The sequence below is a fragment of the Arachis hypogaea genome, chromosome 16 (genome assembly GCF_003086295.3).
Source record: "Arachis hypogaea cultivar Tifrunner chromosome 16, arahy.Tifrunner.gnm2.J5K5, whole genome shotgun sequence".
In the NCBI taxonomy this organism is placed as follows: Eukaryota; Viridiplantae; Streptophyta; class Magnoliopsida; order Fabales; family Fabaceae; genus Arachis; species Arachis hypogaea.
Genome location: NC_092051.1, coordinates 1,230,761 through 1,254,859, shown reverse-complemented (window position 1 = coordinate 1,254,859; position 24,099 = coordinate 1,230,761). Strand labels below are relative to the sequence as shown.

Below are 24,099 nucleotides of genomic sequence, written 5' to 3'. Positions count from 1 at the left end.
TATCAAAACGTAAATTTTACACTTAGTTTTATAAATTAAATGATAATCTAATTGATATAATATTTTAATTATTTCTCAAATTACATATTATATAAATATAATTAATTTTTATATATTGTATAATTATTTGTTATTTTTAATTCTAAAAAATTCAAGTTTTAATTTTTATACTATCTTAAAAGATTATATTTTATAATAATTTTTTTAATATTAAAATTTTTAATAATGATTCTTTAGATACTAATAAGTCAAAAGATAATTTTTAATAAATTTTTAGAAATCGTTTATTGTTCTGTTTTAAGTTTATAAATTTCTAAAAATGTAGATTTTTTAAATATGAATTAAAACACAAAAATTTCATTTTTATTTTTATTCGGTTTGATTTTTTGATATTTTATTTGAATCTAAATAAAATTTTTTATTAATATTTATATTTTAAAGTTAATAAATTAACTTAAAAATTAAAAAATATCAATAATTTGTATAAGTAAAAATTGAATCACGGTTATTCGATTTAGTAAATCGAATCAAATTGATTCGATTTTATGTAAATAACGTAAATATAATCAATTTAATTCTATTTATATAAATATGTTTAAGACATATATAGTGTATAATCAAAGCTAATTTAAGACGCTTGCATTAATTTTAAACTCCATTATTTTTTTGGATAAATTACTCAAGTATTAAATTATCATTAGGCAGGTGAGTTTGGATAAAATTATTTTTATTAACTCTTTTTTTATATATTTTTTTCACTTATTCTCACTTTATTTAATAATAAAATTACTGGTGAATTAAAAAAAAAACTCTTTTTTATTGTCGTTTTTCTATTGTTATATTTTTTATTTATTTTTTTCCTCCTCTAAATAGTTATTGTAATATTTTTTATTTTTTATTTTTTGTTTAATATTTTTTTTAAGAGGATGAAAAAAATTATAAAAAAAGTGAAATAAAAAGGAGAAGACAAAAAAAAAGAAAATAATGACGAAGAAAGAAAAAAATTTTAAATTGTGCATAATTTATTAGAAAAATAGCACTAAAATTTTTTAACTATAAAACAAGAAGTTTCTTAATTCTAAAACCAATATTTTTTTAATTGTGAAATAAATTCTTGTTAAGACTTAAGAGGGTGAAACAAAAATGAGGAGAATGTGAAATAAGAAGAAGAAGAAGGGGAAGAGGAAAGAGAGTTTTGAATTGTGTAGAATTTATCAAAAAAATAGAATCAAATTTTGTTAATCGTGACAAAGAAAATTTTTTAATTTTGACACATAAAATTTTTAATTGTGACATAAGAATTTTTTAACCCTATCATTTCCAACTAAATGATATATTTTTTTATTATTGAACTAGTTGAGTGTTATTGAACTCGTATATAAAAATTTTAGTCATTTTTGTGTCATTTGGAACAAATTAATGTATTTTTGCCTTTTTGGTTCCAAATAAAACATATTTGAATGTCATATTTTGTTAGTTGAGTGAGTTTAGATTTTAGACTTGTAGTTCTTTAAAGTTTTTTTTATGCCATTTACCAAAAATTTATGTTCATTTTTAATTAAAAAAATGTGTTTTTGTTATCACTGAATTGATTGTGTAGTATTGAACTAATATATAAGATATTTAACCATTCAATATGTCTTTTATATTAATTTGATGTGTCTTTTAAATCTAAAATACATCTAAATATATTTTATTAGTTGAGTGAATTAATTTTTTATTTGTGGCCTTTTAAAGATTTTTTGTCTCCCTCATTAAAACTTTCGGTGTCATTCATAATTTTTTTTGTGTTATTTATAATTAAATGATATGTTTTATTATTATTAAAATAATTGTGAGATATTTAAAAAAATTATAATAATGAAAGAAAAAGAAAAAAAATCAAGAAGAGAAAAAGGAGAAGAAAGAGAAAGTGATGATAGTAACAATTACAAATGATAACAAAGGAAAAAAAATATAAAAAAAAATATGTAAAAAAATGTACAATAATTTAATTAAACTTAATTAAAAATTATTTAACTGTCTAATTTTTCTATTCCAATTTATATTGTTAATTCTTTTGAAAAGTTGATTTAAATTGTTGCTTAATATTTAAGATTATAATAGCTTTCAAATTAGATATTTTTATCATGTAATTCATCTATTAGCGAAAAATTCATCTGTCTCCTGTATACTTAGTATTTTTTTCTTTTCATTTTTAATTAATATTTTTAATTATTAATTTAATTTTTAATTTAATAATTTAATAATATATTTTTAATTTATTTTTTAAATATTATTAATTAATTATAATAAATTGATTAAATTCTGTTAGTAATCTAATATTTTTTGTAACATATATATTTTGATAGTTACTTTTTTCCCTCATGTCTATTTGGGGAATTTATTTTCGGTTTTTGACGATGATCTGTGCATAAAGTTTATTTACTAATAAATTTTGAATTTAAAATATTATTAAAAACATTGTTAATATTTGCAAAATAGAATAACAGTATATATTAATAAAAAATGTTAGAAAATTTATATTTTTTATTAATATTAATTAATATTTTAAATTAATATTTATTTTTATATTTTTAAAATTTAAAATTAAAATATTCTGTTAATTAAATATTAATAAAGAATAATAAATTTTATTGATTAGCTGATATTAATAAACACTTAGTAATAGACTAGTAGTACATCAAGTAGAAAGTATTCTTGGATTTTATTTTTTTATTTTTTTACCAAATAGTTTTTTTTAATATAGATATAGTTTATTATTATAGTGCAGTAAAATCTGAGAAATTCTTCACATACAAGCGTTTTTTTATACAAGTCTTTACTCTTTACAAGTGCACTTCTTATTCTTCTTGCGCACGTTCTTCTTCTTCTTCCTCTTCTTCTTCTTTTCTTTCGTTTCTTGCCTTCTCTTTCTCCTCCTTCAACCATTACTGCACGTTTTCACTGCACCTTCTTCTTCTTCTTGCTACACGTTTTTCTTCCTCTTCCTCCTCCTCTTCTTCTTTTCTTTCGTTTCTTACTTTCTCTTTCTCCTTCTTCAACTGTTACTGCACGTTTTCACTGCACCTTCTTCTTCTTCTTGCTGCACGTTCTTCTTCCTCTTCTTCTTCTTCTTTTCTTTCGTTTCTTGTCTTCTCTTTCTCCTTCTTCATTTACGTGCTTTTTTTTCTGTTTTCTTTCTTCATTATTCTCGATTTCCATTGTTTTTTGACATCAAACTCTGAAATCGTTTTTGAAGAAGAAGAAGTAGCAGAAGATGAGGATGAGAAAGAGAAAGAGTTATGAATTATGCATAAGGTGTACTTCAACGAATTTTGAGTGTATTTCTTAAATCCTTTGGGTGTAGTTTTTGTAATCCTTTGGGTGTATTTCTGTAATCCTTTGAGTGTATTTCTATAATCGTTTGGGTGAATTTCTGTAACCGTTTGGGTGTATTTCTGTAATCGTTTGAGTGTATTTTTGAAGTTCCATTATCTTCAAATTTGACAAGAAACTCGTTTTTATGGAGGAAGAAGAAGAATAGTCGTTTGTAATGCATGATGAGTTGCGCACTTTAGAAACAGAAAGTTGTTGAATAACGTGCGTTTATTTACTCTTGAATGTGGGAGTGTAATGCGTGTTTTCTCGTAAAATCTAGAACACTTGTCACTTCATCAAGGAACGATTGAGTCCGAAAACGTAACAAATGGACGCTGATCCATGAAAGGAATTAGATCAGGTCAAATGTTTAACGTATTAAAATAGCCACTAATTATATTGATCCCTAATCGATTCACATGTTATTTAGTGATACGAATTTGACTTAGTTGATATAAAAAATAATAAAAAGAAATAATAAGAAAAGAAATCGGCTGGCACAGCAAATACCAGGGGGTCCAAGTTTTGGTCCCATAGCCATGTGCTGGATAAATTCTGTAGCGATTATTATGAACTCCATCATTTATTTTTATTTAAATAAATTAAATAAATATTTTATTTACAGAAATAAATAATTATAAAAATTATTACGGAAATATGTCATCAATCTTATTTCGTTTACACTGTAAACGAAATAAAATTAGTGCACGTGACACGTGTATATCTCGTTTACACTGTAAACGAGATACGTGCAAACTTATCTCGTTTACCAATACGTGTTAATTTAATGCGTTTACAGTATAAATGAGATACAGTAAGACAAATTTTCAACTGCTATAAAAGGATGTACAACCCTTGGCATTCTCCACATACATTTCATATATTCTTCTCCTCCTTTTTCTTGCAAAAAGTAGGCAAAAATGTCCAATAGTAACGATATGTGGTTGTCTGTGTGTACCTCAATTGTCATATGAGAAGCAGCGACAATAGGGTGATATTTTGAGTGTGAGAATCTGTTACTATTACGCACTCAACGCGTAAGTTCGTTGTCTGAGTTGAAGAGTATGATATTGAGCAACCTTGGTGGCACAGGGAGAAGAGAGATCGGAAGGGTGGGGTATAGGTTGTTAGCACCGTTGGGTAATGGAGTTTTTCGGTTTCGACTGTTTCGGCTCCAGGGCGACGAGCATGTGCGACTCATGTTTGACATCCATGGAAGAATCATGACGGAACAAGTGATGGAGCTTTCTGCCAAGGTTGGTGATGTTGGTGGTGGTGGTTCTATACGCTCGACATTTGTACAGGATGATCCACCTCTCGCACCACTACCAATTCATGTTGCCAGTCCAGTGGAAGACATGGAGATGGGTGAGGAAGACTCCGACGAAGAGTATGTTGTGGATAGCAACGATAGTGATTCCTCTGAATATGATGAGGAGGAGGAGGAGTTTGTACCGGAGACGCCAACTAAGACAGCGGTGCGCTATGTTTTGCCTCCTCCCACCCGATTCCGGCGCTATCAGATGTACCAAGTCACTATCATACATTGGAGTTGGACGTCATGCATGAGAAATCTCTATTTTTCAACGCCGGAGAAGAGGATTACAACCTAGATGGTGGGGAGAGTTTCGGGTCGGCCACAGATTCAAATGCCGAGATGCAGTAATGAAGGGTGTGAAGAACTACAGTATTCACAGAAGTGCTAAGTACCGAGTGGTCGAATTGGACCGATTAAAGTATCATGTGCATTGCCGTCAAACCGCAAATGGATGTCCATGAAGTCTTCGTGTTGTCCTCCGACAGAACTTCGGATACTGGTGAGTTCAAGTTTAGTTGAGGCGTACTTACTCATTTATGATTGCTATATATTGAGTAGTTTCCAACCATGAATGTTTTATTTCGTTAGGGAGGTCTGGAGGGTTGGTGGAGCGCATACTTGTTTAGCACTCACCATGTTCCAAGACCATCGACAGTTGGACAGCAGCCTAACCCATCCAACAGCATCCTTGTCCTGCAAGGTGCAGTCCGGCAAAGCTATCACTTCAAACCCTCCTAAGAAACATCTGCATGGCGAAGCAAAAGGCAATTGTGCAGATATACGGGGACTAGGAGGAGTCATACAACAAGGTGCCGAAGCTACTGCAGGCACAACAGATAGAGTTGTTGTCCCAAAACTATTTGTGAGCTCAAGGTCGTACCTTACTATGATGGGCACCTTCTGGTCTGCGACTATAGCATGTTCGACAAAGTGTTTTGGGCTTTCCCATCCTGTGTTGAGGCTTTCAAGCATTGCAAGCCATTTGTTTCTGTCGATGGCACGTATTTGTATGGCAAATACGGTGGTGTGTTGCTGATTGCAGTGGCACAAGACGGCAACAACAATATCCTTCCTATTGCTTTTGCAATTGTGGAGTCCGAGAGTATGGAGTCATGGTCGTTCTTCCTGAATAATCTGAGACGACATGTCACCCCACAAGAAGGCCTATTGATTATTTCTGATAGATCACAGGCGATCAAGGCTGCACGAAGGGCCAATGATAGTGGTTGGCAACCTCCTAGAGCGTTCCACGCGTATTGTATTAGACACATGGCTGTAAATTTCATGTCTCGTTTCAGGTCCGCCGAGGGCAAGCGATACCTTATAAATGCCGCTTATAGTCCAAGCAAGGTTGGGTACGAGTGATACATGGATGCCTTGAGAGGTTTGTCGCGAGAGATGGCGGACTGGGTTGGTCGTTTCAACAAAGAGATATGGCTGCAACACTGTGACAGCAGTTGCGGGTTTGGTCATATGACAACAAATCTGTCGGAGTGCATTGGTGCACGAATTGTGAATCACACTTTTCACAACGCGTACCACTAACCAGCAAGTGCACTGGGTCGTCCAAGTAATACCTTACGTGAGTAAGGGTCGAATCCCACGGAGATTGTTGGTTTGAAGCAATCTATGGTTATTTTGTAAATCTTAGTCAGGAAGTCAATTATGTTTATCAGTTGAATTGTGAATAACCAGTAGAGCATAAATTAAAAGTTACTTGTTGTGCAGTAATGGAGAATATGTTGGAGTTTTGGAGATGCTTTGTCCTCTGAATCTCTGCTTTCCTCTGTCTTCTGATTCACGCACGCACGTCCTCCTATGGCAAGCTGTGTGTTGGTGGATCACCGTTGTCAATGGCTACCTTCCATCCTTCCAGTGAAAACTACGCTCACGCGCTCTGTCACAGCACGGCTAATCACCGGTTGGTTCTCGATCTGGTTGGAATAGGATTTACTATCCTTTTGCGTCTGTCACTAACGCCCAGCCTTCAGGAGTTTGAAGCTCGTCACAGTCATTCAATCCTTGAATCCTACTCGGAATACCACAGACAAGGTTTAGACTTTCCGGATTCTCATGAATGCCGCCATCAGTTCTAGCTTATACCACGGAGATTCTGATTAAGGAATCTAAGAGACACTCATTCAATCGGATATAGAACGGAGGTGGTTGTCAGGCACACGTTCATGGGTTGAGGAAGGTGATGAATGTCACAGATCATCACCTTCATCACAGTTAAGCGCGAATGAACATCTTAGATAGGAACAAGCGTAATTGAATGGAAAACAGAAATACTTGCATTAATTCATCGAGACACAGCAGAGCTCCTCACCCCCAACAATGGGGTTTAGAGACTCATGCCGTCAGAGAATACAAAGTTTAGATCTGAAATGTCATGAGATACAAAATAAGTCTCTAAAAGTTGTTTAAATACTAAACCAGTAGCCTAGGGTTACAAAATATGAGTGGACTATGATGGATGATGCAGAGATCCACTTCTGGGGCCCACTTGGTGTGTGCTGGTGCTGAGACTTTAAGCAATTCACGTGCATAGGCCATTTGTGGAGTTGAACGCCAGTTTTTGTGCCAGTTTGGGCGTTCAACTCCAGTTTTTTATCCTTTTCTGGCGCTGGACGCCAGATTTGGGCAGAAGGCTGGCGTTGAACGCCAGTTTACGTCGTCAATTCTTGTGCAAAGTATGGACTATTATATATTGCTGGAAAGTCCTGGATGTCTACTTTCCAACGCAATTGGAAGCACGCCATTTCGAGTTCTGTAGCTCCAGAAAATCCACTTTGAGTGCAGGGAGGTCAGAATCCAACAGCATCAGCAGTCCTTTTTCAGCCTGAATCAGATTTTTGCTCAGCTCCTTCAATTTCAGCCAGAAAAATACCTGAAATTACAGAAAAACACACAACTCATAGTAAAGTCCAGAAACATGAATTTTTCCTAAAAACTACTGGAAATAAACTAAAAACTAACTAAAACATACTCAAAACTATATGAAATTATCCCCAAAAAGCGTATAAAATATCCGCTCATCACAACACCAAACTTAAACTGTTGCTTGTCCTCAAGCAACTAGAAAAATAAAATAGAAGACTAATAGGTTGAGAAGCAATAATATCTCAGAGTTTTTGATTGAAGCTCAGATCCTAATTAGATGAGCGGGACTAGTAGCTTTTTGCTTCTGAACAGTTTTGGCATCTCACTTTATTCATTGAAGCTCAGAGTGATTGGCATCTATAGGAACTCAGAATTCAGATAGTGTTATTGATTCTCTTAGTTCAGTGTGATGATTCTTGAACACAGCTTCTTTATGAGTCTTGGCCGTGGCCCTAAGCACTTTGTTTTCCAGTATTACTACCGGATACATAAATGCCACAGACACATAACTGGGTGAACCTTTTCAGATTGTGACTCAGCTTTGCTAAAGTCCCCAATTAGAGGTGTCCAGAGTTCTTAAGCACACTCTTCTTTTTGCTTTGGACCTTGACTTTAACCGCTCAGTCTCAAGTTTTCACTTGACACCTTCACGCCACAAGCACATGGTTAGGGACAGCTTGATTTAGCCGCTTAGGCCAGGATTTTATTCCTTTTTGGCCCTCCTATCCACTGATGCTCAAAGCCTTGGGATCCTTTTTATTACCCTTGCCTTTTGGTTTTAAGGGCTTTGGCTTTTTCTGCTTGCTTTCTCTTTTTTCTTTCTCTCTTTTTTTTTTTTTTCTGCAAGCTTTGTTCTTTGCTGCTTTTTCTTGCTTCAAGAATCATTTTTATGATTTTTCAAATTCTCAATAACATGTCTCATGTTCATCATTCTTTCAAGAGCCAACATATTTAACAGTCTTAAACAACAAATTCAAAAGATATATGCACTGTTCAAGCATTCATTCAGAAGACAGAAAGCATTGCCACCACATTTAACTAATTAGAATTTCTCTTATTAAAACTCGAAATTTTATTGCTTCTTATTTAAAAGATCTACTATTTTATTCATGTTTGCTGATGATGAGAAAAATAAACTATAGCTTAATTGGAGATAAAATCAAAATAGACTAATTACTACTATATGACTCCTAAGGTAAAATTAAAATAAGAACAGTTATCACAGAGTTAAGGCTAAGATTAGAACTCAACAACCTTGAGGTTTGGGAAGTGGATGTTCCTCTAGTCTGTGAGGTGCTTGGTCCTTCAAAAGAGAATTTCTGGCGCTTCAGTTCCTTTAAATCACGCCCTTGCTCCTCTTGGAGTGGGTTGTTTTCCTTTAGGGGCCATGATCTTAGTGATCACGGATAAGCACACCAAACTTAGAGCTTTGCTTGTCCTCAAGCAAAAGAAAAAGAAGGAGATGGGTAGAAGGAGAGCTCCTCCCCCCCATCCTGGCGTTTGAACGCCCAAACACTGCCTGTTTTGGGCGTTCAATGCCCAAATGCTGCTATCCTGGGCGTTCAACGCCCAGTTGTTGCCCTTTTCTGGCGTTGAACGCCAGATAGCTATCCTTACTGGCGTTCAGCGCCCACTGGATGCCCATTTTGGGCGCTGAACGCCCAAAATGGCCTTCACTGGCGTTTTCTTGCCAGTAAGCTCCCTATCTCTGTTTTGTGTGTAGATTCCTTCTGTAACCCTGTAATCTTATGCAAATGATTCTTTACCTTAGTGTCAGTGAACTTTATATAAACAAATAAAAATAAAAATAGGGCAAAATGCTTAGAGGATTGTTGCCCCATGGCTGGGTTGCCTCCCAGCAAGCGCTTCTTTATTGTCTTTAGCTGGACCTTGCTGAGCTTTTAATCTAGCTTCAGCCTTGAGCATTCTTGCTCAATGTTGCCCTCAAGATAATGCTTGATTCTCTGTCCATTGACAATGAACTTCTTATCAGAATCAATATCTTGAAGCTCCACATAACCATATGGTGATACACTTGTAATCACGTATGGTCCCCTCCACCGGGATTTCAGTTTCCCGGGGAATAGCCTGAGTCTAGAGTTAAACAACAGAACCTTCTGTCCTGGTTCAAAGATTCTAGATGACAGCTTTCTGTCATGCCACTTTTTTTATTTTTCTTTATAAAGCTTGGCATTTTCGAAAGCTGTGAATCTGAATTCCTCTAGCTCATTTAGCTGGAGCAATCGTTTTTCTCCTGCTAATTTGGCATCTAAGTTTAGAAATCTGGTTGCCCAGTAGGCCTTATGTTCCAGTTCCACGGGCAAGTGGCATGCCTTACCATACACGAGTTGGTATGGAGAGGTCCCTATAGGGGTCTTGAATGCTGTTCTGTAAGCCCACAGAGCATCATCCAAGCTCCTTGCCCAATCCTTTCTAGGGGTACTTACTGTCTGTTCCAGGATTCTCTTTAATTCTCTATTAGAGACTTCAGCTTGCCCATTGGTTTGTGGATGATATGGTGTGGCCACTTTGTGGCGAATTCCATACCGAACCATGGCAGAGTAAAGCTGTTTATTGCAGAAGTGAGTGCCCCCATCACTGATTAACACTCTAGGGACACCAAACCTGCTAAAGATATGTTTCTGGAGGAACTTCAGCACTGTTTTAGTATCATTTGTGGGTGTGGCAATAGCCTCAACCCATTTTGATACATAGTCAACTGCCACCAGAATATAAGTGTTTGAGTATGATGGTGGGAAAGGTCCCATGAAGTCAATTCCCCATACATCAAACAACTCTATTTCCAAGATTCCTTGTTGAGGCATGGCGTAACCATGAGGCAGATTACCAGCTCTTTGGCAACTGTCACAATTACGTACAAACTCTCGGGAATCTTTATAGAGTGTGGGCCAATAGAAGCCACATTGGAGGACCTTGGTGGCTGTTCGCTCACCTCCGAAATGGCCTCCATATTGAGATCCATGGCAATGCCATAGGATTCTCTGTGCTTCCTCTCTGGGGACACACCTACGGATAATTCCGTCTGCACATCTCTTAAAGAGATAGGGCTCATCCCACAAGTAGTACTTTGCATCAGTAATTAGTTTCTTTTTTTGTATTCTATTGTATTCCTTGGGTATGAACCTTGCAGCTTTATAGTTTGCAATATCGGCAAACCATGGTGCTTCCTGAATGGCAAATAGATGCTCATCAGGGAATGTCTCAGAGATCTCAAGGAAGGGGAGAGACGTCCCTTCCACTGGCTCTATCCGGGACAGGTGATCAGCTACTTGGTTCTCTGTCCCTTTTCTATTTCTTATTTCTATATCAAACTCTTGCAGAAGCAATACCCATCTGATGAGCCTGGGTTTTGAATCCTGCTTTGTGAGTAGATACTTAAGAGCAGCATGGTCAGTGTACACAATCACCTTTGATCCTACTAAGTAGGATCTGAACTTGTCAATGGCGTAAACCACTGCAAGTAATTCCTTTTCTGTGGTTGTGTAATTTTTCTGGGCATCATTTAAAACGCGACTGGCATAATAAATGACATGCAGAAGCTTGTCATGCCTCTGTCCCAATACTGCACCAATGGCATGATCACTGGCATCACACATTAACTCAAATGGCAATGTCCAGTCTGGTGCAGAAATGACTGGTGCTGTGACCAGCTTAGCTTTCAGCGTTTCAAACGCCTGCAGGCATGCTGTGTCAAACACAAATGGTGTGTCAGCAGCTAGCAGATTGCTTAGAGGTTTTGCAATTTTTGAAAAATCCTTTATAAACCTCCTATAGAATCCTGCATGCCCCAGAAAGCTTCTGATTGCCTTAACATTGGCAGGTGGTGGTAATTTTTCAATTACCTCTATTTTTGCTTGATCCACCTCTATTCCCTTGTTTGAGATTTTATGCCCAAGAACAATTCCTTCAGTCACCATGAAGTGACACTTTTCCCAGTTTAAAACTAGGTTGGTTTCTTGGCATCTTTTCAGAACAAGTTTCAGGTGATCAAGACAGGAGCTGAATGAGTCTCCATATACTGAGAAGTCATCCATGAAGACTTCCAGAAATTTTTCCACCATGTCAGAGAAAATAGAGATCATGCATCTCTGGAAGGTTGCAGGTGCATTGCATAGCCCAAAGGGCATCCTTCTATAAGCAAACACTCCGGATGGACATGTGAATGCTGTTTTCTCTTGATCCTGGGGATCTACTGCAATCTGGTTATAGCCTGAGTAGCCATCCAAAAAGCAGTAATAATCATGACCTGCTAGTCTTTCTAGCTTCTGGTCTATGAATGGTAAAGGAAAATGATCCTTTCTGGTGGCTGTATTGAGCCTTCTGTAGTCAATACACATGCGCCACCCTGTAATTGTTCTTGTAGGAACCAGTTCATTTTTTTCATTATGAATCACTGTCATGCCTCCCTTTTTTGGGACGACTTGAACAGGGCTCACCCAGGGGTTGTCAGAAATAGGATAAATAATCCCAGCCTCCAGTAATTTGGTGACCTCTTTCTGCACCACTTCCTTCATGGCTGGATTTAGCCGCCTCTGTGGTTGAACCACTGGTTTGGCATTATCCTCCAATAGGATTTTGTGCATGCATCTAGCTGGGCTTATGCCCTTAAGATCACCTATGGACCACCCAAGAGCTGTCTTGTGTGTCCTTAGCACTTGAATAAGTGCTTCCTCTTCCTGTGAATTTAAAGCAGAGCTTATGATCACTGGAAAAGTGTCACCTTCTCCTAGAAATGCATATTTCAAGGATGGTGGCAGTGGCTTGAGCTCTGGTTTAGGAGGTTTTTCCTCTTTCAGAAGAAAGTTCAGAGGCTCTTTCATGTCCCCTGAATCCTCCAAATCAGGCTGAACATCTTTAAAGATGTTTTCCAACTCTGATTCGAGACTCTCAGCCATGTTGATCTCTTCTACCAAAGAGTCAATAAGGTCAACTTTCATGCAGTCTGTTGATGTGTCTGGATGCTGCATGGCTTTGACAGCGTTCAATTTGAACTCGTCATCGTTGACTCTCAGGGTTATTTCCCCTTGCTGGACGTCAATGAGGGATCGTCCAGTTGCTAGGAAGGGTCTTCCTAGAATGAGAGTAGCACTCTTGTGCTCCTCCATTTCCAGCACAACAAAGTCAGTGGGAAAGGCGAATGGCCCAACTCTGACAATCATGTCCTCAATCATGCCTGATGGGTATTTAGTGGAACCATCAGCAAGTTGGAGACATATCCGGGTTGGTTTAACTTCTTTAGTTAAGCCAAGCTTCCTGATAGTGGATGCAGGTATCAGGTTGATGCTCGCCCCAAGATCGCATAGAGCTGTCTTGGTGCAATCACCTTCTAATATGCATGGTATCAGAAAACTCCCAGGGTCTTTAAGCTTTTCAGGAAAGCTTTTCAGAATGACTGCACTGCATTCTTCAGTGAGGAGAACTCTTTCTGTTTCTCTCCACTCCTTCTTATGACTCAAGATCTCTTTCATGAACTTGGCATAAGAAGGTATTTGCTCAAGTGCCTCTGCAAATGGAATCTTTATTTCAAGAGTCCTTAGATAATCTGCAAAGCGAGCAAATTGCTTATCCTGCTCCTCTTTCCGGAGTTTTTGAGGATAAGGTATCTTGGCTTTATATTCCTCAACCTTAGTGGTTAAAGAAGCCTTTTTAGAGGGGTTGTTATCAGCACTTGTGTGTGTCTGATCCCTCACTGGCAATTGAGTACCAGAGTCAGAAGCTGGAGTGACGTTAGACGTCAACTCACTGTCTGTTCCTGGCGCCTGAACGCCAGAAATGTGCCCCTGTTGGGCGTTCAACGCCAGATTCTTGCCCATTTCTGGCGTTGAACGCCAATCCTGCCTTGTTTCTGGCGCTGAACGCCAGTTTTGGGCATGGTTTGGGCGTTCAGCGCCAGCCTTCCACCCATTTTCTGGCGTTTTAGTGCCAGAATTATTTTTTCCTGGGCTCTTACTGTCCTCAGGGGAATCTTTGGTGGGTTGCTTATTTCTTGAATTTTTGATGCCTTGAGGTGGGGTATTTAATGTTTTCCCACTTCTTAATTGAACTGCTTGGCATTCTTCAGCAGTTACTGTTTTAACCTCTTCATTCATGGAAGGGTTGCTGCTTAGATACAGATGCTGATTCCTGGCAACTGTATCAATGAGCTCTTGAGCCTCTTCGATTGTCTTTCTCATATGGATAGATCCACCAGCTGAGTAATCTAAAGACATCTGAGCTCCTTCTGCAAGCCCATAGTAGAAGATGTCTAACTGAACCCACTCTGAAATCATTTCAGAGGGGCATTTTCGTAGCATCTCTCTGTATCTCTCCCAGGCATCATAAAGAGATTCATTATCTCCTTGTTTAAAGCCTTGGATGTCCAGCCTTAGCTGTGTCATCCTTTTTGGAGGGAAATATTGATTCAGGAATTTTTCTGTCAGCTGTTTCCATGTTCTTATGCTGGCCTTTGGTTGGTTATTTAACCACCTCTTGGCTTGATCTTTTACAGCAAATGGAAACAGTAATAGTCTGTAGACATCCTGATCTATTTCCTTATCATGTACTGTGTCAGCAATTTGTAAAAATTGTGCCAGAAACTCTGTAGGTTCTTCCTGTGGAAGACCGGAATACTGGCAACTTTGCTGCACCATGATAATGAGCTGAGGATTCAACTCAAAGCTACTAACTCCAATGGAGGGTATGCATATGCTACTCCCATATGAAGCAGTAGAGGGGTTAGAATATGACCCCAAAGTCCTCCTGGACTGTCCATCTCCTCTTATGTCCATGATGGATATATGGGTATAACTTGGACTGATTTATCTTTTTATTTATTTTATTTTATAAGAAGTAAATACTTAAATAAAATAAAATAACTAAAAAGAATTTGAATTTTGAAATAAATTTTTTTTTCGTAAAAAAAATTAAAAATAATTAGTTAAAAAAAAAAGAAATTTTTGAAAAAGAGGGGAGATATTTTCGAAAATTTTGAGAGAGAGAGAGTTAGTTAGGTAGTTTTGAAAAAGTTAAGAAACAAACAAAAAGTTGGTTAGTTAGTTGAAACAAATTTTGAAAAGATAGGAAGTTAGAAAAGATATTTTAAAAAGATATTTTTGAATTTAGTGAGGAGAGAGAAAAATAATAAGATAGTACAAGATTTAAAATTTTTAGATCTAATGCTCCTTGTTTTTGAAAATTTTGGAGGGAGAACACCAAGGAACACCAAACTTAAAAATTTTAAGATCAAGACACAAGGAAAACTCAAGAACACTTTGAAGACTCACAAGAACACAAGAACATGAAGGAAGAACACCAAACTTAAAATTTTTAGAAAACCAAACCAAAATTTTCGAAAATCAAAGGGGAATCAACAAGAAAACACCAAACTTAACGTTTGGCACAAGATTTAAGAGAAAAAAATATTTTTGAAAAAGAAGGTTTTGAAAAGAGTATAAAAGAGTCTAACCCAATCAAATTAATGCTCTAGCCAAATGAGTTATGGGACCTTACGTGAATCACACTTTTCACAACGCGTACCACTAACCAGCAAGTGCACTGGGTCGTCCAAGTAATACCTTACGTGAGTAAGGGTCGAATCCCACGGAGATTGTTGGTTTGAAGCAATCTATGGTTATTTTGTAAATCTTAGTCAGGAAGTCAATTATGTTTATCAGTTGAATTGTGAATAACCAGTAGAGCATAAATTAAAAGTTACTTGTTTTGCAGTAATGGAGAATATGTTGGAGTTTTGGAGATGCTTTGTCCTCTGAATCTCTGCTTTCCTCTGTCTTCTGATTCACGCACGCACGTCCTCCTATGGCAAGCTGTGTGTTGGTGGATCACCGTTGTCAATGGCTACCTTCCATCCTTCCAGTGAAAACTACGCTCACGCGCTCTGTCACAGCACGGCTAATCACCGGTTGGTTCTCGATCTGGTTGGAATAGGATTTACTATCCTTTTGCGTCTGTCACTAACGCCCAGCCTTCAGGAGTTTGAAGCTCGTCACAGTCATTCAATCCTTGAATCCTACTCGGAATACCACAGACAAGGTTTAGACTTTCCGGATTCTCATGAATGCCGCCATCAGTTCTAGCTTATACCACGGAGATTCTGATTAAGGAATCTAAGAGACACTCATTCAATCGGATATAGAACAGAGGTGGTTGTCAGGCACACGTTCATGGGTTGAGGAAGGTGATGAATGTCACAGATCATCACCTTCATCACAGTTAAGCGCGAATGAACATCTTAGATAGGAACAAGCGTAATTGAATGGAAAACAGAAATACTTGCATTAATTCATCGAGACACAGCAGAGCTCCTCACCCCCAACAATGGGGTTTAGAGACTCATGCCGTCAGAGAATACAAAGTTTAGATCTGAAATGTCATGAGATACAAAATAAGTCTCTAAAAGTTGTTTAAATACTAAACCAGTAGCCTAGGGTTACAAAATATGAGTGGACTATGATGGATGATGCAGAGATCCACTTCTGGGGCCCACTTGATGTGCTGGGGCCCACTTGGTGTGTGCTGGGGCTGAGACTTTAAGCAATTCACGTGCAGAGGCCATTTGTGGAGTTGAACGCCAGTTTTTGTGCCAGTTTGGGCGTTCAACTCCAGTTTTTTATCCTTTTCTGGCGCTGGACGCCAGATTTGGGCAGAAGGCTGGCGTTGAACGCCAGTTTACGTCGTCAATTCTTGTGCAAAGTATGGACTATTATATATTGCTGGAAAGTCCTGGATGTCTACTTTCCAACGCATTTGGAAGCACGCCATTTCGAGTTCTGTAGCTCCAGAAAATCCACTTTGAGTGCAGGGAGGTCAGAATCCAATAGCATCAGCAGTCCTTTTTCAGCCTGAATCAGATTTTTGCTCAGCTCCTTCAATTTCAGCCAGAAAAATACCTGAAATTACAGAAAAACACACAACTCATAGTAAAGTCCAGAAACATGAATTTTTCCTAAAAACTACTGGAAATAAACTAAAAACTAACTAAAACATACTCAAAACTATATGAAATTATCCCCAAAAAGCGTATAAAATATCCGCTCATCATGCATCAATGCAGTTCTCAAGGGTACACAGTACTTGTTGATTTCTGCCATCGTGCGCATTACATATGAGAGGTTGCAAAAGTTGTTCGTTACAAAGAGCAGGGAGGCACATCACAACTGGCTACTGAAAATCGCTTCTCCCAGAGGCTGATGGCAGCCATTGAGAAGAACAGAGAAGGCATCCCGAAGATGCGTGTTACTCATTGTGATCAACGAGCTTCTGTGTTTGTTGTGGAGGAGTTAGAGCCATTCGAGGGGTTGGTCGCAAGGTTCTTTCCGAGTTTAGCTAGCGGTGAGTACGTGTGACTGTGGCCACTTTTAGTCTCTCCACTACCCATGCCGACATGCACTTGCCAGGTGTGCCGCCACAAGCATCGAATGGGCTCTGTATGTTCATTCAGTTTACAAGCAGGAGATTGTGTTCAAGGTATACAAGATGGAGTTTCCACCGATACCCGATGAGTCCCTATGGCCGGAGTGGTATGAGACTTTGCTTCGTCCTAACCTACTCATGGCAGGAAGGCTACTAGAAGACCTGTCTCTACTAGGTTCTGGAATGACATGGATGAGGTCAAGCGACAGGAGAAGTGGTGTGGTCTATGCAGGTAAATCGGTCATATTAGGAGGGGTTGTCCTAACCAATCCACGGACGAAGCTTAGGGGTGATATTTGTTTACTGGGCTCAATGTTACCTAGTTGTTTCATGTTATTCTAGTTGTATTAAATGCTTATCAGTGTGATAGTGGTTTATGTAATATATACGTAATCATCAATGGATTTGGAAATCCTGATCATGTCTGTAAATCAATAAATTATATATCTTTTGCATCCTATCGTTAAAAGTTCTAACAGATTTTTTCATAATACCAAACACCAAAAAAAGAATCACATAAAAGGACTATACATCAACAAGTCATACAAGCTTCACTTATACAATACATCATTCATAGTCTAGTATATAAAGTTAATAATAAGATACTCTACATAATAAACTATAAGACATCATCGATGGTGGGGATCTTGGTAGTGGAGCCGATGCCCAATCTTACATGGTGGAGGCTGTGTCTGGCACTGAGGTCAGCTAGGTCGAGGGTCTACATTAGGTCGGGGCTGCGCATAATGGTCTTGTGGCTACTGCGGAGGCGGTGGGAGATGTGGGATATAGTAGCCCCCGGAGTAAGGAACGGGGGCATACTAGTGCAACTGAGGGTGAGGATGAGACAGTGGAGCTGAAGGAGGTGTCAGCTGAGGACGGGATAAGGTCAGCAACAGACCATAGTCCACTAACAGAGGTGTCACATACTGGGAACCCATCTCACCCTTGCCCCGTATAACGAGCCTGAACCCAGAGATATATGTGGCATCCAAGCTGAAGTATGCGCGGGAGTAGATGGATGATGAAACTGTCCAATACTCTACTCCCTGCCAGTCTGGAATTGATCGGCGAGGCGTTGCATCAGTTCCTGGTCAGCAGTATAAAACTGGAATGCATCCTCGAAGAATATCTTCTCAACCATCTACTCCTCTTGGTAGCTGTTAGATGGACTGACATCATGCCATCTAGGTGGTGAGGTGTCCCAGACGGCCCGATGCTGCTGACCTTCTGAACCATATAGATCACGCGGTGCGGGAGGTGGAGGCGGTGGCTGTGGGGTGAATCATCGCCACCTGCTGGGATGTCTCCATGATCCTCATGTCTATCAAACTCCGCCTCCTCGTCCAACTCCATATCCAATCGCTCCCAGCGAGGCCTGACCTTGTATCTCCTAACCCCTGCTCTTGGTCCGTGCTCTTTGGCATCCCTTTCCCTCCTAACAGGCCGTCAGGTGTCCTCCTTGGCCTCCCTTGCACGCCTACGCCGATCAGGGATGTCCCGAGGAAGGTAGAGAACGTCCCTCAGCTGGCTAGCAGTAGGCTGGACGTCCACAAGTAAATCGGCTAGCCTCGGATCATCGAGGACGTCCGCAGGTAAATTGGCAGTAGACTTAACTAATACACATTTTTTTCAATACGTTACGTGAAATTAAAACATTCAATAAATTAATTAATAATCTAACTATCAAACTTTGACTTAACTTAATAATCTAATTATCAAACTTGGATAGTTAATAACTAAATTAAGAAATTAAGAAACGTGTGATAAATAAACTAACGTCAGCAGTTGTAAAATATTTACCCCAGCATTTAAATTCTAAATTAATAATTATGTAGTTAACAACTTAATTACCAAAAAATAATAACCACATTCCTAGAATTATTAATTACTGTTAGTGACTTGTTCCTAATAATATAAATTGTATTATAATTATTGGCAAGTACCCTAACCATGGCTATACATATATGGGATTACATAAAACTCAAGATAACAAAACTAACCGCAAAGTCGGCTGTCTCGGCGTAGTGCCATGTCGCGTTCAGCCTGTTGATATTCCGATCACATGCATCTACGCGCGCCATCTTCGTCTTACTCGATAATATGGTCAGAAAATGATAGAAGATAGGAGAAAGTAGTCGAAAGGTTCGAACTGGGATTTAGAACCACGCTATAAACGACATATATATAGGCATCTCCCAGCCTTATCTTATTTACAGTGTAAATGAGATAAGCGAGATATACATGTGTTACGCGCACTAACTTTATCTCATTTTCAGTACAAAAGAGATACATACAAACTTATGTAAACGAGATAATGCTGAAGACATATTTTCGTAATAATTTTTATAATTATTTATTTTAGTGAATAAAATATTTATTTAATTTATTTAAATAAAAAATCCAACAAAAGACGGTCATAATTTTATGAATGTGAAATAAAAGAAAATTTATTCTTCCCTTTTCCGAAAACCTATATATACTATTTAGACTTAGAGAATATATTTTCTCGGGATTTGTCGTATATATTCTTTAAAAATAAAATCTATGTAATTAACTAATTATTCATCAGCAGCGCTTGGTTAGATAAAATTGGACATCATTTATTTCTTATTCGTTTTCTTCTTTACACCAACTTTTGGGGTAAACAGCATTTTTATTCCTCAACACTTGCAAAACATACATTATAATTTACTTTTTAATAGACTATTAGTTCTATAATTCATTATATATATGCACATATTTAAGGATAATACTCATAAATCATGATTGAATCTACCTGAAATGTTGACGGTTGAATGGGATATAAAAGAAAAAAGAATGGTGGGAGGAAGGAAACGACGTCGTAAGTGACTTGAACGGGTTATAAGTGAGGAGGGAGAATAGAGCGCAAAAGAAGGGGTTGAAGGGTATATGCGAGTGGAATATTTGGTTATTGAACTCAGTGCGGTTATGTTATTGTTTCCCTTTTTTTCTTTTTTTCTTTTTTTCTTTTTTCCCCTTTCTTTGCGTCGCCTATAAATCTTTACACTCCCCCTTTCATCACTTTCACAACTACCTCTCTCTCTGATTCCCACCATAAGTCGTAACCTTCTTGGACTTGCAGGTTAGTGTTCACAACATTTTCTTGTTAATTCCCTAGCTCTCTCATGATTCCTACGTTTTCTTTGCCCTTTGCTTTCGCATTCATATTATTACTTAACTGTATGACTACCATGCCCCATGCATGCAACATATTTGCCATGGCTACTTACAAACGTTCTTGTTTTTTTTTTTTTTTTTTTCGTATATTTATCAATTTTACAGTTTTCACGTTTTCCGCAATATATAATCGTCCTCCTATTTCATGATCTTTCAGCTATTTGCATGGCTTCATGGTTTTGCATACCTGACTGAATCAATCAGAGTCAGTTGGCCTTTAATTAATTTCAGTTGTTCCTTACGAAGGATTAATAAGTTTTAGGAACCTAGTAATTTTCTCTATCTCATCATAAAGTTAGATATTTCCTGCTGATATTTTTCTTTGCGGAGCTTCTCCGTATTTTAACGGATCCTGATATGTTAATTATTTTCTCTGTTTGTTAATGGCGGCGCCCAGTGATAATGTCAATTTCTTTTATTTTCGGGAGGTGTGTTCGTGTGTGTGAGGGAGCTAGGTATTCCTCTCAGGAATTCATTCACAGGGTTTTTCATTTTTATAAATCTTTTATTTTATTTTATAGTATTTTGTTCAATTCAATTACCGCATGGAGTTTGAAACTTTAGGAGATTATGTGTGCCCTCAGCAATTTTCTAATACATAGGGTTTTGTTAATTTGCATGTCTTGTGAATAACGTGCCTCGATTTTTGAGTATCAGATTTTCAATTTTGAATTCAGAATTTCAATTTCAATTATGTTCTGGTGCTTGATTTAACACAAAATATTTGTATGCTTAAGTTCCAGAAATAAAAATCAGAGACCTCATAAATTGTCAAATCTGCCTCTTGGTTCCAATTTTTTGCAGAGAAAGCAAGGCATTTGACAGAGAGAGAGAAACAGAAGGGAGCTTGAAATTTTGGAGTCATGGCGAAGGAGCAAATGCAAGTTCTGAATGCACTTGATGTGGCAAAAACACAATGGTATCATTTCACTGCAATAATCATAGCTGGAATGGGGTTCTTCACGGATGCATACGATCTATTCTGCATATCCCTTGTGACAAAGTTGCTAGGCCGCATATACTACCACGTTGATGGTGCGGAAAAGCCCGGTACATTGCCTCCTAACGTATCAGCTGCTGTAAATGGTGTAGCTTTCTGTGGAACGCTGTCAGGACAACTCTTCTTTGGATGGCTTGGAGATAAGTTAGGCCGAAAAAAGGTGTATGGCATGACTCTGATGATGATGGTAATATGCTCCATTGGTTCTGGCCTTTCCTTTGGGCATAGTCCGAAATCCGTCATGGCAACTCTCTGCTTCTTCAGGTTTTGGCTTGGTTTTGGTATTGGTGGAGATTACCCGCTTTCTGCTACCATAATGTCCGAGTATTCTAACAAGAAGACTCGTGGTGCTTTCATTGCCGCGGTCTTTGCTATGCAAGGTTTTGGAATCTTGGCAGGTGGTATATTTGCGATCATAATTTCAGCTGCATTCAGAGACAGGTTTAATGCTGCACCCTATGAGGTTGATCCAGTTGGTTCAACTGTTCCACAAGCAGATTATGTTTGGAGAATAATTGTGATGGTTGGAGCACTCCCGGCTGCATTGACTTATTACTGGCGTATGAAGATGCCGGAAACTGCCCGTTATACTGCCTTAGTTGCAAAGAATCAAGAGCAAGCTGCAGCAGATATGTCTAAGGTTCTGCAGGTGGAGATTCAAGCTGAGCCAAGGAAGGAGGAGCAGGAAAAGGCTAAATATGCCTTGTTCTCAAAGGAGTTCCTTAGTCGCCATGGTTTACATCTGCTCGGCACAACAACCACATGGTTCTTGCTTGACATTGCATTTTACAGCCAGAATCTTTTCCAAAAAGATATCTTCAGCGCAGTTGGTTGGATCCCTCCTGCAAAAACCATGAATGCCCTTGAGGAGGTTTACAGAATTGCAAGGGCTCAAACACTTATTGCTCTATGCAGTACAGTTCCTGGCTATTGGTTTACAGTGGCTTTCATTGACAAGATCGGAAGATTTGCCATCCAATTGATGGGGTTCTTCTTTATGACTGTCTTCATGTTTGCTCTCGCCATTCCTTACGATCACTGGACACACAAGGAGAACCGCATTGGATTTGTGGTGATGTATTCCTTAACTTTCTTCTTCGCAAATTTCGGGCCTAACGCCACCACGTTTGTGGTGCCGGCAGAGATTTTCCCTGCTAGGTTCCGGTCTACATGCCATGGGATATCATCGGCATCCGGGAAGCTCGGAGCTATCGTAGGAGCATTTGGGTTCTTGTATTTGGCACAAAACAAGGACAAGAGCAAAGCAGATGCAGGGTACCCTGCAGGTATTGGTGTGAAGAATGCACTGATTGTGTTAGGTGTAGTTAACATTTTAGGATTCTGTTTTACATTCTTGGTGCCTGAGGCAAAGGGGAAATCTTTGGAGGAGATGTCAGGTGAGAATGAAGAGGAACAAGTACCTCCTGAACTGTCAGAACAGCAGAGTTCTTACAGCAACAGAACTGTTCCATATGTTTAGGTTTATGTTACCATTCAGCAGTACTATTAGAATAAAATTCTAGTGTTTTTAATTGGGATAGGGAAATCACAAAATGTTTGCCTTGTCTTCTCTACATTTTTTTTTTCTGTTAAATTTTGTTTAGTCAATATGTAACAGAAACTGAGTGTTTGTTCTACGAATATCGGAAAATACTAAGACGTGTGACTATCGTCATTGGAGTGTATAACAGTACTTTGAATAACCAGTATCTTTGAACAACCTGTGTTAGTGTTTTCTTCATTTCTTTTGCCTTTCGACATTATTGTTGCTTTTTCCTCTTAAGTCAAAGGAAAACTATAATAGTTTATGAATGAAGTTGGACTTTTAATATATAGTAATATAAATATGTTGAAATCATACTAACTGTCTTTTCTTCTTGGTTTGAGTGTTTACCACTTTACCTGCACTATGTGCTAGTGTTAATATAGATGATTAAATTCGGAAGTTAAAAGACGCAAAATATGACCCGTGTGCTTACTAGTGGCAGTTCCAACTCTGTTTTCAGCTTTGACTTGTGCCTTCAAAAAGTTCTTACCAATTGGAACTTGGAAGAAATAAAGAAATCAAGTTGGATTGATATTTCAATGTTGTTACTTGCACAACCTCCCACATAAGTTTGTACTCTGTGATACGAAGGACGGACACTTCGTTGAGTTGTCGTGTCCGTGTCGGACACATTTCGGATATGATATTCACTTACATTCGTTCAACACGCGTATTTGCTGTGTCCGATCGTGTCTTAATAAAAAATAAAAAATTTTTCTTCGGACATATCTGAACACACCTAAATACTATCACATGTCAGCGTGTAACATATATTTTTAAAATAAATTTAGATATATTATATATTATTATTTATTAACACACAAAAATATTTTAAATACTTGATATAATTAAGATAAGACATTAAAAATAATTAAAAATTTTAATTTATATTTTAATATCAATAAAATATCAAAATATCATTACGATTTATCTAAAAAATACTTTATATTTTACATGTATGTGTGTTCCTGTGTCATGTAAGATTTTAAAATTTGCGTGTCGGCGTGTCCTATGTCGTAGTGTGTCCCGTATTCGTGTCAGTGTCTATGCATCATAGAATTTATATCAATATATTTTTTATATTTTTTTATACAGCCAATAATATATAATGGAAAATTTTTTAAGTATGCTAGTGTATCCATATTTCAGTAAAATTTAATGTTGATTTTAATAATTATATATTTTTTATAATTAAAATTAACGATTAAAAATGACTGAAACACTAATATATTAGTATACTTAAAAGTTTTTCTATATGATTAACGTATTATACAATGAACACAAACTTTTTTATTTTTAAATTTATTTGATTCTGATACACTACTGGTTAAATTTCTATATTTTTTAATGTATTTGTATTTT

At 37.5% G+C, this 24,099-nt stretch overlaps 1 protein-coding gene across 2 annotated transcripts; it reads left to right on the top strand.

Annotated features, from left to right (window-relative positions):
• The first annotated feature begins 19,639 nt into the window (after window positions 1–19,639).
• Window positions 19,640–22,911, top strand: LOC112755876 (inorganic phosphate transporter 1-4). 2 transcript variants are annotated; one of them, XM_025804193.3, is made up of 3 exons: window positions 19,904–20,096; window positions 20,349–20,396; window positions 20,996–22,911. In XM_025804193.3, the coding sequence occupies exon 3, from the start codon at window positions 21,055–21,057 to the stop codon at window positions 22,669–22,671; it is 1,617 nt and encodes a 538-aa protein (XP_025659978.1). In that variant the 5' UTR covers window positions 19,904–20,096; window positions 20,349–20,396; window positions 20,996–21,054; the 3' UTR covers window positions 22,672–22,911. The 2 variants fall into 2 exon arrangements, with proteins under 2 accessions (XP_025659977.1, XP_025659978.1); XM_025804192.3 differs by lacking the exon at window positions 20,349–20,396 and having other exon boundaries at window positions 19,640–20,096.
• The last annotated feature ends 1,188 nt before the right edge of the window (window positions 22,912–24,099 follow it).

Coding starts and splice junctions, on each gene's coding strand:
- LOC112755876 (XM_025804192.3), top strand. CDS start 21,055: ATGGCGAAGGAGCAAATGCAAGTTCTGAATGCACTTGATGTGGCAAAA.